At 51.3% G+C, this 17,753-nt stretch overlaps 1 protein-coding gene across 2 annotated transcripts in view; it reads left to right on the top strand.

Moving 5' to 3' along the window:
• The window catches only part of SIDT1 (SID1 transmembrane family member 1), a 93,978-nt gene that overhangs the window by 52,013 nt on the left and 24,212 nt on the right, over window positions 1-17,753 (top strand). For both annotated transcript variants that reach the window (XM_054042728.1, XM_054042719.1), the window contains exons 8-16: window positions 2,456-2,527; window positions 2,958-3,051; window positions 4,480-4,523; window positions 9,532-9,603; window positions 11,216-11,364; window positions 12,198-12,271; window positions 13,464-13,530; window positions 16,044-16,117; window positions 16,911-17,034. In XM_054042728.1, the coding sequence (XP_053898703.1) occupies window positions 2,456-2,527; window positions 2,958-3,051; window positions 4,480-4,523; window positions 9,532-9,603; window positions 11,216-11,364; window positions 12,198-12,271; window positions 13,464-13,530; window positions 16,044-16,117; window positions 16,911-17,034 (770 nt within the window). The remainder of the gene's footprint in view (window positions 1-2,455; window positions 2,528-2,957; window positions 3,052-4,479; window positions 4,524-9,531; window positions 9,604-11,215; window positions 11,365-12,197; window positions 12,272-13,463; window positions 13,531-16,043; window positions 16,118-16,910; window positions 17,035-17,753) is intronic.

Raw genomic sequence — 17,753 nt, 5'->3', positions numbered from 1 at the left:
GGAAGAAAGTAGTAATTAAAAAAAAAACAACTAAATATTGTTTTCAGCTGGTGATAGAACCTTCCCTGCCCCCCCCCCCCAAATTACATTGCTCTGTCAATGCACATGCAAGCCCTTAGAGAGATACTATGGATATGAACTAATAATAGTCATCCCATGCAGGCCAATGCCAACAGTGTGCTCGGCTCTGTAGAAGATGCAAAACTAAGGGCAGAGTTTGCCCCAAGAAGAAGAGAAAAGTAGAGAAAATAGAATGCACTGGGACACTAGAGGGGAAACATTTAGGTCTTGCTTTTACCCAGTAATTATAAGTGCACTTTTTGCAGGCATCTCGGAAGAAGTGGGCTTTTAGGGGGATTTGAATAATGAGAGGATAGTGGTTGGCAGGACAAGAAAGAGGTAACTCCATGCATCGGGGGAGTGTGGAAAAAGGCACAGAGGGTGAGAGTGGAGAAAGAAATGAATACCAATGACATCAGCCTCAAAACCTTGGAGAGGAGAGATTATGAGAGAGGCTAATGCAAAAGGAGACGAGGTATAGGCCATGGTGGGATTGTGCAGCACTTTGAGAGGGAGAACAAAACCTGGAAAGTTTAATTCTGTGAGCAAGAGAGGGCTGCCATGGTCTGAATGAGTGAGCCATTCAGAAGTAAATGTCAGATTGATAATCAAGCAGAGCTGGTTAAAACTTCCCTCCTCCTCCCACCGTCCTTGCTTGAGGAGATAGTCCACATGGTCCTTCTCCAGAGGTGTTCAATGGTACAGGAACAGGAAGAGAAGAAGCAGGTGTTGCATGTGAGCCAGGGTTGGGAATTAACAGGATGGGTGGTGAAATAGGAGAGAGGGGCTTGCAATGTTCAGTGAAATGATGGGGTGGCCAGAGAGAGGAACTTAGTGAAGCTACAATGCAGGGAGAGGACTTGTTGGGCAGAGGGCCAGTTAGCCCAGGATCAAAGGTCAAATGAGGGCCAGGAGACTAAGTGGTTGGCAGGGATCTCTATTTCAAATTTGAAGTAATCAAGAGTGAGGGTGGGGGAGGGAGAGGAGGTGGTGTTGCCAGAGAGGAGGAGGAAGTAGAGGTGAGCCATGGATTTGACAAGATGTAGGTGAGAAGAAGAGCAGGCCTTGTGGGAGTAGGAGAGGGGAGAGACATGAGGCGTTCCCTGGAGGAGGAACAAGGTGACCATATGATGAGAGACGATGTACACTCTGTGGGTGTGGTGCACAGACTGTGGCTGATTTGGAGTGATGACAGGCCTGGCAGGGGGAAATGTATTTTAAATATGTTGCACTCCTACCCTCGCCCTGTAGCCTGAACAAGGTTTATGTTCATTTTCTGATTCATTTACATTTTCTTAGCTCCTGTTCGTTGCTCTAAGCCAGTGGTTCTCAAACTATTGTACTGGTGACCCCCTTTCACATAGCAAGCCTCTGAGTGTGCCCCCCCCCTTATAAATGAAAAACACTTTTTATCTATTTAACACCATTATAAATGCTGAAGGCAAAGCAGGGTTTAGGGTGGAGACTGACAGCTCGCGACCCCCCATGTACTAACCTCGTGACTCCCTGCGGGGTCCCGACCTCCAGTTTGAGAACCCCTGCTCTAAGCTCTGTGCAGTATTTCAGATCCACAGGACGCATATTAAACTGGCATAAAGCCAACCAGCCATAATGGTAACCTCTGCATCGAATCCACAATTCCATGCACCCATCAACCCATCCTCTCACTGTGAGGAATTTTCACACTACTTTGAGAAGTGTGACTATAACCAATGGGCTGCTCAAGTTCACCAGGCTTTCCCCCACCTGGAGCAGGGTGTGCGGATGCTTGTGTGTGACTCTCTGCAGTATTTTATGGTTTGCACAGCTCCATCCATCATGAAGTATTTTACACATAGCATTGCCACTGAAATGCACCCACCACTGTAGTGGGGGGTGGCACCTAACCCACACACAGCATTCTGCACAACAGTTCTGGAGGGAGGCAGGAGAAGTTCGTCTAAGGATACAGGGCAAGTCTTGCGGTGTGAGATCTTTAACAAGGGAGCACCCTTGATCACCTCTCTATGGATGTCAAAGTCTCCAGGTGCGTTCCACAGCTTTGCAGCCTGATCGCAGACTGAGAGCGAAATCCCATAGATTATAAGGAGGAGTGTGATGATGAAATACACTTTGGGCTCAGCCAACTGAAACCTCAGCAGCATCACAGTTTTCTAGCGTAAAGATGTAGGGTAGAGCAAGAGCCATGAGAAGACTTTTCCAGACATGCCTGTGGCGTCACCACAAATGGTGACATGTGGCTGTTCACCATACGGTTGTGCCAGGATTCTAGCCTCATGCAAATGGAAATGTGTACATCTGAGAACAGTGCAGGGTCTTGGCTACTTCTCAGGTGAATGAGTCCCAGCCGTGTTAAATAATGTGTTTCTGATCCAGTGCCCCTTGCTCCTTACAGGAAAGGGCAACCACACCTGGAACTTACAACGAACGAAGAGCCTTCAAGTGACCATTGCACCCTCTATTAAAGGTTAATGTCTCTCTGACGTATGGTCCAGAATTGCTGGGCAGTTCCAAGATGTTCCACTCTCAGCTTCTCTTATCAGGAGGTGTGGTAGGGACTAGGACAGGGGCACTCGGTGTGTGGGAGCTGCCAACTAATTCAGTCCCAGCAGGAGGCACAGCAAGGACTGGTATGGGGTGTCATCTGAGGGAATGTTCTTAACAATTCCAGCACCAGTCTTTTCCGGCAGGGAGGAAATGCTGGCTAGGAGGGGCATGGTGGCGCTTGCAGTGACTGGAGTCCATGCAGACTGGGGCACTGGCAGTGGGAGACTCACCAGCTATTTCAGTCGCAGTCTCTACCAGCAGGAGGTGCTATAGGGAGCAGGCCAGGGATGCTAGCTGTGAGGGGACTGTTTTCCTGTAAGCTGACCCTCCTCCTGTTCCTCCTTCCCCAGAGTCTGACTACGTGCAAGCCATGCTCTTCAGCTTCCTGAGCTTCCTCTCCTTCTACCTGGGCTCACTGATCGTCGCCTTTGTGCACTACGTCAGGTGGGTGAAGCAGATGGACAGTGACGACCTTCAGGCTACGCCTGTGGCTTTTTCTTCCTCAGCTGAAACGCCTCACCCCTCAGTGAGCCAGGCGTCCGTGCCCAGCAGGCCAAGGGAGTTCCTGGCCACCAAATGGGCCCTTCTGTGAGGGAGGAATGGGGGGCGTTTGGCACCCTGTGCCCCAGCCCTCAGGGAGAAAGGAAAGTGCCAGGGCACTAGAGAGATACCAGGCATCTGCTGCATGTGTGTCCATCGGTACTCACTCTGCCTGCACTCCCTTATGGGGCAAAGAAGAAACATGACATAACCAGGACAGAGCAGAGGCCTCCAGAGCACCAGAGAGGCAAGGAACCTGTTAAATTGCCAAGCCAAGCTCCGCTCACAGCGCAGCAATGCCTTGATTCCCCTCTCCCCCGAGCTCCTGCCCTGCACTGAGGGGAGAGACCTGCCATTGAGATGGTACCAGATGCTTCCTCCTGCTGCAGGTTGTTGTTGGAGAAAGGCCAAAGCTTCCTGCAGCCTTCCTCAGCCAACCCAACGGTGGCTTTTTCCTCCCCTTTTTCTGCTGCTTGCTGGCTGTGGGATCAGAAGCTGTGGGCTACATGTCCTTGGCGTGGCTAGCGTGTACTCTCATCCCTGCCCACCCCTGCAGCCCTCGGGGGCGAGTGAGGCAGCAGGAGGGGTGTTGCTACCCTGCAGGAGCTCCCAGCAGCGAGATTCCTTGTGCCAGTTGCCCTAGCAGCATGTGGCATGATTGTAAAGCGGTGCTGGACAAGGAACCCCAGAGTGTCAGCAGTTACGCAAGCTGCCGGCTAAGGCAATGATTCAAGTGAAGCGTATCTTCTGTTCCAGGACATAAGGGCTCAGCAGGGAGGAATCTTCTTCCCCACCCCATGCCAAGCATTGCACAATTGGCCAGGTGCATTGGGGGTTGGTTATACCTTCCTCTCAAGTACCAGGTGCTGGCCTCCGCCAGAAAATAGGATGAGCTCTCTGGATCCTCTCCAGTAACTTCCATGAACGCTACCTCCTGTGTACTAAACTGATTCAGATCCCTTGCAAGCCATGTGGATTCCAGAGTGTGGGAAGCTGGGCTGTGGAAAGCAGATAGGTGGGTTTTCCCAGTACACAGGACATAGGGTAGGGTGCCGTATTAGATCGCATCACTGGTCATGCCTCTGACTGTGGCCAGTAGCTGATGCATCAGAGGAAAGTGAACCCTTTTCTCGATTGGATCTGTCTGTTAGGCATTGCTGGAAGTGGAGATCTAGATAGCAGGAGACTGGGGTTTGCATTTCCCAGCCCTGAACAGTTATTTGTTTTCTAAAGCATTGCGCAGTGCTGCTATCTTGCTTTTGAGATGCTACTGTGGCTGAAGTCTGGAGTGTTTGTTGAGTTTTCAGGAGTACTGTCTGTGCTTGTTTTCAGGGTTCAGAGGAAGACTTCAGCTGGGAGATACAGTCCTGATGATGGTAAGCATCTCATAAACTGTGCTACAATGTCAAGGGGTAGAGAATGCTGCGAGCTCTCTGCCCGTGCAGAACAGCAGCTTTTCCCTGTTCCCTTCAGTGAATTTCAAACCTCTCCTTGTCCACTCACCCCAAGGTCTTTTGTTAACTGTGCATTTTAGTGCTGGAGTTCCCTACTGAGCTATATAACCCTGCTCTGGACAAACCAGTTCTAGGGAAGTTAATTTCTCATGAGACACACAAAGGGCATTCCATCCATGGGGCTAATGCCGGGGAAGGAGTGGGGCACTTAGTGCTGTTTGTGATGGTTTTGCGAGGCAGACGCTTGTCCGCTACGAACAGGGCTATATCCATTGAACAATATCCATTTTAAACAGAGGAATCTAGAGTGGGCAGGAGCTCTATTGATTTGTGTTTTACAGATTTGGATTATTAAAATGCACAAAACACAGATTAAGGTTCATAACTCCCTGGCCGAGTCACCTGTCTAAGCAAGTATATTCAGTTGCTCATACTAGCCACAGGAATGTTTCTTTTGGACTGAAATGTGTCCTGCCCAATTTAAGCTTTGGGTCTTTTTTTTTTTTTTAAAGGCAGGGTTTATAGAGTTCAAGGAGCAAATGACTAATTCAGTTAGCACAGCGTCATTGCTTGTGGTATTTACTTTGATATTACGTCTTGTTTACTTTACACGGCACCCACATTTCAACATGCAGATTTGTATGTTGTAAAAGCATGACTGCATCTAGAGGTCATTAAGGGAAGCTGGTGGTTTTGGCAGGTGGGGTAGGGTAGGCTGGCCAGATAGCAAGTATGAAAAATCAGGACACTTTTTATGGGGAGGGGGGAGAGGAGGGTATAGTTGCATATATAAGACAAAGCCCCTAATATTGGGAGGTTTGATTGCTCTAGCATAGGGGGCAGTTGGGGTTTCTGATTCCTGGAGAGATATGGGAGGCTATGTCTGAATGTTTAGTGCCTAGGAGGAAGTTGAAGATTTAGTGACAGGGGAAAATGCATCTCCTTCCTTTCATCTCCACCCCTAGGAGGGGAGAAGAATTACATTTTGACAGTGGGAGGAGCTTGAATACCTGGCTTCCCACCCCAGCAACCACCTACCCAACTTTCCCCTGCTCTAATATTTACCACTGGCTAAGCACAGTCATGTAACTGGAAGTTTTTTATACTAGAATGAAATAGTAAACAACAATGTAAATTGGCATTATTAGGGATTTGAATTAATTATTAGATGAATGGGGGTGATTCACTTCTCAGAGTTCCGGCTGATGGCTGACTGCATGCAGCATTGCTTTAACTCTGGTCCTGAGTGGGAGGCTGGAGGTCCCAAGTTCTCAGCCTGGCTCTTCCACTGACTCACTGCGTGGCTTTGGGCAAGTCACTTCATCTCTCTGTGCGTTTACCTATCTAGGTCTCCTTGTGCCTCTCAGGGTTGTCATAGTTAGTGTCTGCACAGCACTGTGAACACTTTTAAAATGCTACATGCATGTTAAGTATTTCTATCCCTTCCTCCCTCCGTCTGGAATGCCCTGCCCCCCTGCTCAGCTCCCCTCTCTGGCCCTCTGTCATTCAGAATACCCAGCCTCTCCTGGCCTGCCCTCAGTTGCCCCCACCCCTTGGAATTTCCCATGATTCTCTTTTGCCCTGCTCCTTTCTCTTGCTCCTCAGAATACACCCCACTCCTCTTTCTCTCCCTCCCTCTGGAATAGCCCTTGCCCATCCATCTCCCCCCCTGAGAATGCCACGTATCCCTGTTCACACTACTTGTCTCTCCTGTCACCCCTCTTTCCTCCCCATTTCTTGAATATCCTGCTACCCTGTCTGTGTCCTTGTTCCCCTTTCCCTTGTGTTCTACAATGCCTTCCTTCTGAGCTGTGCTTTATCCTTGGGCCCCTCCCTTCCCCTCCTCCCTCTCAGACTTTGTTGAAGGAGAAGAGAGCTGGAGGAACCAGTTGTTCTATCCTGTCACAAAGTGCACCACACCCAACAAAGCAAACGCTTCCCCACAGAGCAAACTGGCATCTCCAGAACTGACTTACATCTGCTCCAGGAAGTGGGGCTGAAATAGGTAGGTGAATTTAAAGCAGCGCTGTCTGCTTCTCTCTCTCCTGCCTGGAGGTTCCCCAGTCTGTCCCACTCTCACAAAGACTCGCTGCCTTGTAGACACCGTATCAGTTACCATCAAATAGACGTGGAAAGTGGGAAGTTCAAAGCACAGTCTAAACTTAGAGAGGAGTGACCCCGTGTGACTGAGGAGAGACTTCCTCAAGAGACCAGGAGCCACAAAAGATGACTGCTCAAAAAGCGATGAGGACAAACTGTTCCCATCTGTGGAGAAAGGGTGGCATCTCGCTAGGTAGCAGATTAGGAATGGACAGGGGATCAACCCCCAAATGCAGTGCCTAGCCGTATCCTGGACAGGATTGTACCTACCTGTGACAAATACTGCAGCAGCCTGTTTCTTTAACACTCTGGCAATCATGCTATTATAATAACTTGTCATGCCAGTCAAGTGTCATTGAGTGGAAGGTTTTCTTGTGCCTATGCATATGCAACCCTGCACACATGTACAACATGCAGTATTCCAGGGGTTCTCAAACTGGAGGTTGGGACCCCTCAGGGGGTCACGAGGTTATTACATGGGGGGTCACGAGCTGTCAACCTCCACCCCAAACCCCGCTTTGCATCCAGCATTTATAACGGGGTTAAATATATAAAAAAGTGTTTTTAATTTATAAGTGGGGGTCATACTCAGCGGCTTGCTATGTGAAAGGGGTCACCAGTACAAAAGTTTGAGAACTACTGCTTCATGCCATCTGTGCTGCATGGTCCATTTCAGAAATTCATCCAAGTTGGACAATGTTCCATTAGCAATAAGAAAATAAAGGAGAAAATGACAGTGCCAGCTCCCTTGCCAGGGTTGTCTGGGTATATCTCATTTGATCATTTCTCTGCCATTGCAGGCGCCTCAGGTGCTGGTGCACCTCGGTCCCTCCTATTCTCTGCCTGTGGCCCATAGTAGTCTAGTCTTCTGTGGGTGGTTGTACTTTGATCTCATTTCAGGTGTTAGGTTTAGTGGGTAGGAGCTGGGTGGTGTTGGTGGCCTGTGACATACGGGAGGTCACACTACATCATCTGGTGGTCATGCTCCCTCCTGACCTTAAACTCTATGACTCTAGAACATGTTTCAGGCCCTCATATACTATGGTAGAAAAACCTAGCTAGGTTTTCAAGAAGACGTCCCGCACCTAGACTTGCAAGTACAAGGAGCAATAGCCCCTTGCCGCCCCTATCAACCTGAAGACAGGCCATGTGCCTGTAAATCTAGTAAAGGTATCTGGAGAGAACCTAGTGACTCTGTATTAGGATAAAATGTCTCAGCTTTGCACACTGGTAGTCCAAAGGATGGGTGTGACTGGCTGACTGGACTCATTCAGTTTAACTTTGCTGTGTGTAAATTGGTGCTGCAGCCCATGGGTGGCTTCACTGGGTCATTTCAGCTGTATAATGTGTATCCAAATGAGATGAGTGAGGGGCGAAAAAAGCTCACAATCTAGGCTTGTACTTGTCACTGCTCCTTCATGATTTAGAGCCTCACAGATTTTCTTGCTTATGTTTTCCTCTGCCCCTTGCTAATATTGGCAGTCTTGGGTCGTCCCTCCCTTCGCTTGCTGGCCAGCTTTGATAATTGTGATGAACTGGGAATGTTCTTGATGTGTTCTTTGAATGCTGAGTGGGGAGTGTTGGCCTAGGAAGGTTGCAAGGGAGTTTTGCTGGGACTGTCTGCATTGGGGATGGGAGACTTTCCTTGAGGAAAAGTGGGCTGTAGTCCACGAAAGCTTATGCTATAATAAATTTGTTAGTCTCTAAGGTGCCACAAGTACTCCTGTTCTTTTTGTGGATACAGACTAACACGGCTGCTACTCTGAAACCTTTCCTTGAGGGAGGATACCTGAGCACATAACATGAGAACCCAGGAAGGGGGTTGGAGGCCAGGTGACACCTCTGCCAGGGAAACTGGACAAAGGCTGGGGGAGGAGCCGGGGAGAGGCTGAGTGAGACGCTGGAGAGAGTTTCAGTTTGGAGCTGGCTGGGAAAATGGAGGGGAGCCCAAATGGGGCTCTGGCCTCCCTGCCCCCCTCCCCCTCCAAGAGGGACCTAACTGAGGGGGCCTGTTGTCTGTACCTGCAAGACCTGTCTTGGACTGTGTTCCTGTCATCTAAATAAACCTTCTGTTTTGCTGTCTGAGAGTCATGGTGAATCGCAGGAATCTGGGGGTGCAGGGCCTTGTCTCCCCCACACTCCATGACAATAATGTGTTTCAGGAAGACCTGGAGAGCGAAGTCAGATGAGGCTGTTATCTGAAGGGCAGCTCTCCCTGCCTCAACTCAGCGTCTGTGAGTGGATTCTGAGTCTGAGGAGGCTGTCCCAGTGCTAGTGATGGGAGACAGTTGCCATCTTTGCTGGGAGCAGCCTTGCTTTCACCTAATGTGGCTAAAAGAACATGGAGGGCTGAGGGCATGTGTGGCTTTTCCAGTGACAGTCATGGGAATTAGCTGCCATTTTGGGTAAGGACAAAACGTTGTGAGACTGAAGGCAGAAATTCTCGATTGCCATTGAGAACACCCCAAATCTCATGAGACTCATGGGAAAATTGCAGGAGTTGGCAATGCTGGAGTATGGAGGGAACAGGGGAGGGGCCATGGGGTTTGCCACACTTCTGATTGGGGTTGAGTGGAATGAAGGGCAGGGGTTTGTGGTTTATGATGCATCCTCTGCGGGGGGAGGGGGGCAGGGGGAGAGAAGGGGGCTATGGTTTATTATGTGTCCTGTGGGCAGGGAAGGAGGCCTGTGTTTCACAGTAAATAGGACAGGGGTGTAGGGTGGGTTGAGGGCTCCTCTTCGCACTGGGGAGCCTCCTTCATCAAGTCTCTCTCTTTTTTTAAGATGGGGTCTGAGCAGATCAAAGGCTCTTTGTTTGTATCTGTTGCAGGATCCGGGACTGTGGCTACCTCGCATCCCATCACGACTGGCACCCCCGAGGGAAGCAGCTACGGAGCTATTGGTACGGAACACTCTGGAACTTGAGCATCAGGCACCTCCTGGCACCTGGGCTGCCTGGGCAGCTGCTTCTGGGGGAAGGAGCCAGTCTGGTAGAAGGCCCCCACCTCTGCCATGGCCCCAAGATGTCTTATTGTCTGCAGAGGAGTCTCTGCCCCACTGGCTGCCTGCTGATTTGGAGACTTGGGGCCACATAACCCCACTGCTTGTGGGGAAGGGGAGGAGCACAGAGCAATGAATGGGCTGAGGGGAAGGAGTCCATGGCTTTAGGCAGCTCCTCTTCCCTCAGGGTGGTTTTCCCTGTTTTTTTGTTGGTTTTTTTGCCGCCATCAAGGCCACAGGGAGCTGGGCTGTAAGTTCCTTCCTGCTGAGCCTGCCCATGCTCCTCTGGAAGGGAAAGTGCTAACCAAATGCCATACCGCTCTCTCTGAGAATGCCCTGGCTCTGCAGCTCTGGGACCAAGACATAGGGGCCTGGGTCTCCTGCATGGTGGCAGAGATCAGGTCCAGGGGGTCTAGAAGCCTGAGGGTTTTGAACCGATGTTAGGGAAGAGAGTGGCTCTGTTTTCACGCAGCAGTGTGGAATTTTTAATTCCTGCTCCGGGTGCTCAATGTGATTGCTACCCTGGCTCATTCCTGCACTAAGGACACACTCTAGCCCTTAAAATGGTACCTGGATTCCAGCCGGCAGATGTGTGAAATCTGCTGGGAAAGAAAGTCAGAACCAGGTGCTTATCTGGTGCAGGGAATAACATGAGGGTTTGGGAAGTGGAGTAGAGTCTGGGCTTTCTTCTGGGATATATTCTGACCCAGATCTAACTCCAGATCCATGACAAAAGATTCCCTGCTCAAGTAGGGTTTTTTTCTGCCCTTAAGAGTATCTGGACAATTTAGAAGGGCCACTTAAGACTCTCAAACAAGTGAGCGAGCTGACATCACTCTCCCCTGCCTCTTCAACCACCACAATCCGCATGCTCAATCCACACTGCTGCCCTGAGCCTACATGGGCAAAGAGCTGGCACACAACCTGGGCTAACACAACACAAGATACAGGTGAGGCCAACTGGTCCCCAAGCTGGTGATGCTGTGCATGGGACCATTCATGTTTCAATCTGCTTCAGGAAACACGCAGGGACTGGGGGCTGACTCTCTCTCCTTGTTGGAGGATTTAATTGTCTTCTCTCTTTTTTGTTTTAAAACTTCTTTTAGAAAAGCTTGACATGTAAACTCTATCTGCAGGGCAGTACTCAGAGGCCACTGCTAACACCAGACAGAATGCTGCAGCCTTTACTGGCTAGTACATCTCAGATTCATGATCTCACAGGGGCCCGGCTAGTTAGAAGTAGCGAACATTATGGAAATGAAAGAGAGAGAGCAGGAAAATGCTAGGAAGAGCAGAGGGGTGGACTATGAGCGTGCAGTGCTGAGTGTTCCTGTAGCCTAGATCAGAATTTTGTGGGAATTCCCAGATAGGGCAACAACCATCTACCAACCTATTCCTTGGTCTGTGTATGCTGCGTTCCTCCATCAGAAGCTCTTGGTATGGTGAACACTCCCTTGTTTCTGTGTACAGAGGGATTTACCCTTTACTGTGAACCCTTCCTTCCTCATTTCCAGATGAGTCAAGCTCCAGCGGCGGCCGGCAGTTATCGTCCCCGGAGCGTGGGCCCCCACATGGTTCTGACACAGACAGCTCTGTGGAGGAGGAGAGCGATTTTGACACCATGCCCGAAATTGAAAGCGATAAGAATGTCATCCGCACTAAGGTCTGGCTGGTTCTGAGCACTGCGTGGTGGGGTCAGCTCCGTGATTCCAGCCATTATTGCTGGTCACCATCTCTCTTTTTAACTCTGCTCTTTCAAGGGTAGATTAATGGCCTTCATCAGATTAATGTATTTAATAACCCTCCAATGCCCAGAAAGTTTTCCCAGAGCACTGATAGAAAACCAGTGCTATCAAAGGCTAAAATGAACAGCATGGTTTAGGAAACTGGAGAGGTGCTGCTTTGGTGAAGGATGGTGCAACCTAGAAGACTGGAAAACAAATGAAGGGGCTGAAGTGATGGTGGAAGAAAGCAAGCAGCTGGTGGTGGATACTGAGACCTTAGGAGAGCCATAGGCATAGAGAATGGGGATGGGGAACACCAACAGGGGATGCAGAAAAGACAAGGAGCCAAGTGACTGATACCTTGGATCAAAAACCTATGTACCATCTCTTCTTGTCCCCAGTACTTACGATTGGTCAAATTAATCTCTGGGGCAACTCTGTGAGTACATCCATTGTTACAGCAAGGACGAATTGACCCATGATCTGTCTCCATACAGAACTTGGTTTGAATGGTGTCTTACTGGAAAGTAATTCTACTAATAGCATTTTTTAAAGTTCTTTGTTTTGTCATCTTAGTTCCAGAGAGAATTTCTGAACTTTTATTTGGGGCGGTTCTGGGCTTTCTTCCTCAGAGAATCGCAAGAGTTACTGTAGGGAAAGGACAAGCTTTACCCATCCACTTGGATCATCCGAATGCATTCAAGCTTTCTAAAGGTTGCCTTCTCCTTCATGAATTCTCCTTTTCTCTCCCCTGTATTGTGTTATATTGCAGATGTTCCTCTATCTGTCAGACTTGTCCAGAAAGGATCGGCGAATCGTCAGCAAAAAGTACAAAATTTATTTCTGGTAAGTAGAGGACAGACAGATGAGCTCCGATCCCTAAATCTGGGCCCAGTCTTCAAATGTGGGCCTTTAAATTGAGTTCCCGGATCCCTTATTTGGGGGCCCACTTAGAGGCACACACACACTTTTTAGGAACCACTCTAAGCTTCCGGCTATAGTACTGGTAGCTCGGATGTATATGTACACATTTGGAGTGTGTGGTGTGCGTGGGCATGTGCACATGTATTTAGGAGTGAACACAAGGGCTTGGGACCATCTGTATGCATGGACTGCTGAGCACATTCATGCTGCGTATGGGACCTTTCATCTGTGCTTCATTGCATCACACCAAATTTCACCTACTAGCATAAGTACACCTCTACCTCGATAGAACCCCCCCCCCCCCCCAGAGCACTACTTTACCGCGTTATATCTGAATTCGTGTTACATCGGGTCGCGTTATATTGAGGTAGCGGTGTATTTGACTGTGGCCCAGACCCTGCAGCTCCACGTGCCTAACCGTCTGCCAATCACCATTTATGCCCACCCCTAAGACCTGAAACCTATATATATATTAAAGGGCTGTTGGCTGGGGGTTAGTTGAACAGCAGCAGAGGAGCTGGCTTGGTGAGAGGGCAGCGTGACTATTGGCTGCAGTGCATGCTTTGATGTTGAGAGATGTGGTATGAAACACTTCTTTCTGTCGATGAGTTACGCCTCAGCTCCAGGAACAGCTGCAGGGCTGGGGAAGGGGTTGGTTAAGAGCCCTGGGAGAATATGTACCATGAGGTCAGGCACTATCTCAGTGAGCATTGTGGGTCTTCATCCTGAATGCTTTAAAGGGGTACAGAGCAACCACTTGCCTACATGCCTCTGTGGAAAATAGCCGTGTGACAGCTTCGGCTCCCTCCATTGCCTGGCACACGGGAATCTCTGTTATTCCTCCTGCTCCTCTGGGAGGTAGGTGTATTGTTATCTCCATTTTACACATGGGGGGTACACAGCAAGCCAGGGGTAGATCTGGGGAAAGAACCCAGGAGTTCTGACTCCCAGTCCACTGCTCTCCCCACCAGACGCCACACTCCCCTTAAAGGGAAAGAGCCCGTGAGAGGCTGGGGGAAACTGGGTGGAAGACCCATAAGTAGATCTCAGACTCTGTTCTCGTGCATGCAGATGGCTGGGTTGCTGTGGTAACTGCTGCACTCTCCCTTTGCAGGAACATCATCACAATCGCCGTGTTCTATGCACTGCCTGTGATCCAGCTGGTCATCACATACCAAACGGTGAGTGCTCCCTGGCTTTGCCCTCGGCTTGACCCTCTGCTGTTCTTCCCCTAATGCTCTCTGAGGTTCAGCAATGCAGGTAACCCCAGAATCAAGCACTGTCTGGGTCAGGGCCTGAATGCTTCTAACTGCTGTCATTTGTGACCCCCCCCATGGTGCTTCCTGCATCTAGCCAGTTCAAATCCAGTGCGAGCTCCTGGCAGAACATCCATCTCCTGGCGGGGCACCTGAAATGCCACACTCGGGTGTCAGCATTGCAAATGGTGAACTCAGCAAGTCTTCCAGCCCCACCAGCATGAGCCTCTGGTTGGTTGGTTTGCTTTGAGGGGGATGGGGATCCCTGTTATGGGCTAAATCCTGTTTGTATCAGTCCTTACTCAGGGACTGTATTATCTTAGCTGGCCAGCACCATGACATTTGAGTGCCTCCCAATGCTATCAAGTGCCCACACAGATCTATGTCTCTCTCTCTCTCTCTCTCTCTCTCTCTCTCCCTGTTCCTCTCAGCATTCTCGCATGCACTTTCTCTCTCTCTCATGGGCAGCACATGAGCCTCCCCTTTGGGGAGGCTAGGCCCGCAGCCCCGCCACTACCCACCATCTATTGGAGCCCCAAGCCACCCCCGCCACCCAGTGGCGTAGCCAGGTTTTAAGAGCAGGGGGAGCAAATATAAAAAAGGCGCCCCCCCCCCTTGGCTCCTCCTCTGGCCATGGCCCCCTTGGCTCCTACTCTGGCTGCTCTGCACCCACCCAGCTCCTCTCCTATGCCCCCCCCATCTCATCCCTCCAGCCATTGTCCCTGGCCAGCCCTTCCCCCGCCCCTCTGCTGCCGGTGCCCACCGGGCCGGGTCTCGCAGCTCGGCAGGCTGAGCAGCAAGCGGCTACCCACCTGCCCAAGCCCGGCTGTGCTCCTTGCCCCTGCTCCGGCAGCCGGGCTGTTGCCACACTGAGCCCAGCCAAACGGAGCCTTTCCCTCAAGGCTGCTACCGAGACACCCAGCCTCCTCCCCCCTCGCCGCTTCTCCCGCCAACCCGGCCCCTCTATTGCCGGGCGGCAAGCGCCCAGCCCAGCCCCACTGCCACACATGCTCTCCCCGGCCCGACCCGAGCGCTCCGGACCTGAACGGGCCCAGCAGCGCAGCCCGTCCCCGCTTCTCCCCCCAGCCGCTGGCCCCCCTATTGCCGGGCGGCATGCGCCCAGCCCAGCCCTGCCGCCGCACATGCTCCCCCCGGCCTGAACGGGCCCAGCAGCGCAGCCCGTCCCCTGCTCTCTAGCCGGCCATCTGGCGTGCTCCTCCGGACTTGCCCGCCGCCCCCCCCCCATGGCTCCTCCGGCCGTGCTGCCCTTCAAAGAGGAGCAGGCCCCACCCGCTGGCGCCATATAAGGTAACCCCTAAGGCTCCGCTTTTGAAAAATGTGCTGAGGGGAAGCAGCTGCTTCCCCTGCACCCCACTAGCTACGCTACTGCCGCCACCCCTGGTGGCCGGAGGAGCCACTAGCTGGCCCCAGTGCTGAGTCACCTGCCGGCCCCAGCTGCCTGCTGGCCACCAGCCAGAGCTGAGCTCCTGCCGGCTTGGCGGAGTGTGGGCGGGACCAGGGCTTGGCTTAGGGGAGGCTTAGCCTCCTCTGGCCTATTATACCTGCCGCCCACGCTCACTCTCTCTCTGTGGTATTGTGGAATTGGTGAGAAAAATGTGTTTTTCACTGAGATTCATTGTCACCATCCTGACATGTTCCAGGAGCCAGTTCCACCTTCATTGGCCAGTCACTGAGAAAGCTCCATTTCTTGTGCACGTGTGAGCCTTGGTCTTGAGGCTGACCATTCCTTTGTTCCAGTGATTGGGCAAAGCAGTTCTGGTTCGCTCCCGCAAGTATATTTTTGAGGCACTATTGTCTGGATCCGGCCACAAGGCAGTAACTCTAAATACAGCCGTACCTGTGTCCAAACTTATCTGCCACATGGCCCAAAGCGCATAAACCAGGCAAATTAAAAACAATAAAGGAAAGTAAATGCTATAGACTGGAAGCCTGGATTCAGCAGATGGCCCCTGAGGCCCTGTCTGATGCATGGGCTGGCAGCTGAAATTGGGCTAGTGAGGGATGGAAACCCTTGGGAAGCTCCCCCCTGTGGTCAGAAAGGCGCAGACACGTCTGTGCTACAGCCCTGGCTCTTTAAAATTCATCCGGTGTTTCTTTAAAAGCAGACACACGTCCAGCAGGACAAGAGGGGTTTTCAAGAGCCAGGCCTGTGTGTTTGTTGGAAGTGCCTTGAATTCTATCTCAAGGCTTCAGTGTGACAGGGACGCTCAGTCCAGGACGCGTGTCTGTTAACTGTGAGTGGATTGTGACAGGCAGTTTTCTGGGCACAACACTAGGCTAGGTGGCAGCCAGTGGTGGTTGGATACTGCTATGAAATGCTAATTCTATGCTGATCAGGTTCACTTTGCCCTCCTCCTCAGCTTGTGCACACTGCACTTCACCCCAGCTCTAACACCAGTTCCCCTTCCACTCTGCAGGTGGTGAATGTAACTGGTAACCAGGATATCTGCTACTATAACTTCCTCTGTGCTCATCCTCTGGGGGTCTTGAGGTGAGTGAACCCTTTGTATCCATTCACCGGCTGACTCACTTAGACTTAGGATTCATCCTCGTGGTGGTGCATGCTGGAAGGCCATTGCCTTTCTTTAATACCCCTTCAGAGGGGGTCAGGGAAGGCAAGATTTTGTACCTGCCAAGCTTATAAAGTCAGTGTGAGGTCACCATACGTTCAGGGATAGGACTGGAGCCTCTCTGTGCAGTTGCTGGGGTGGCTTTCCACTGAGTTATATGAGAGAGACACCCAGGGAAAATGTAGCGTGGGGCACCCAGGCAAACCCACCAAATTGCAGCTAAGTTCATTTTTCAGACCTTTTCACAGGCACGCAAGTGAGCAGCGACTGTACGAAGGAGTACGGGTCAGACCTTTCATCCAGAGAAACGATCCATTTCAAACAGCAGTGCAGAGCGGCTCTGAGCCTTAGGAGTCCAGCATTGAGCCAGGCTGAATCTGCTGTATCTGGGTGTTGCCACATGCTCAGCATGTAAAATCAACCCCTGTTTGTAGAGCTCTGCCGAAGCCTTTGACTACTGGGGTGCGGGAGCCTTCACCCTGCCGAACCAAACCTTTCCGCTGGCCTTTTACCTTTAGCTTAGTTTAATGTGGCCTGTGTCGTGCAGGGGAGCAGAGCAGGGGATCACAATGGGCTTTTCTGGCATTAAGATCAATGGATTTACTGCTGGGGTGGATCACCTTGGGTGTGGGACGATGTCCTCTGGGATGTTTAAAGTATGTAATTCTCGCCCCACAAATCCCTTCACTCTCGGGGGAATCCTCTTCCCTGCAGCGCTTTCAACAACGTCCTGAGCAATGTGGGCCACGTGCTGCTGGGCTTCCTCTTCCTGCTGATCGTGTTGCGCAGAGACATTCTCCACCGCCAGTCACTGGAAGCCAAAGACACCTACACGCTGGTACGGAATGTGCCCCCGCTCAGCCTCGGCAGGGGAGGAGGCTCTCTGCCTCTGGAACGAGCCCTGTGACTGGACTCCTCGCTGGGCCTGCATGGGCAGAGGACAGTGAGCCCCTCGGCGGGGGGCAGCGGCATTTTGAGGCGCGCGCCGGCTCTGTGCTCGGTGTAGCTGTGCGTGCCGCATGGGTACTGCTGTGGTGAAATGTTACCGCCTTTCAGGCGGCTGCCATGGCCGCCAACATCCGAGCTGGGCCCTCCAAGGAAGGAGAGGGGGTAGAGCCATTGGGCAGGAGCCTGTTCTAGTTAGCGCCGCTTTGGATTTGTAATGTGGCCATCACCGCATGGCGTCCGGGTGCCAAACACGTCACTCCATGGAGCATTAATGCAGCATGAATGAGTGCCTGCTCTCGGCCCTGCCAAAGGGACTGAGGAGTTCTGAGCAATCAGCTTTGGATGGAGAACCTCCCCTGTTTACCACAGGGTATTTTTTATTTTTTTTAGAAGTTCAGAACGTCCCCTGAGAAGAGCACAAAGCCACAGGGGGAGACTCGAACCTCTCCGCTCCTTTGCAAGGAGGTGGAGACAAGTCCATTTTACTCCACAGGAACTTGGCTGGCTCTGCTTGAGCTACACTGAACAGGAAGCTTTTTTTTAACCATAGATCTAGGAACCTGTAATCTTCCAGCCAGTGCTTAATTTGTGCCCAGGCTGAGCCCGGCA

The sequence above is a fragment of the Malaclemys terrapin genome, chromosome 1 (genome assembly GCF_027887155.1).
Source record: "Malaclemys terrapin pileata isolate rMalTer1 chromosome 1, rMalTer1.hap1, whole genome shotgun sequence".
NCBI classification, from domain to species: Eukaryota; Metazoa; Chordata; order Testudines; family Emydidae; genus Malaclemys; species Malaclemys terrapin.
The sequence above is the reverse complement of the archived record's forward strand: the minus strand, read 5'-3'. Positions and strand labels throughout refer to the sequence as shown.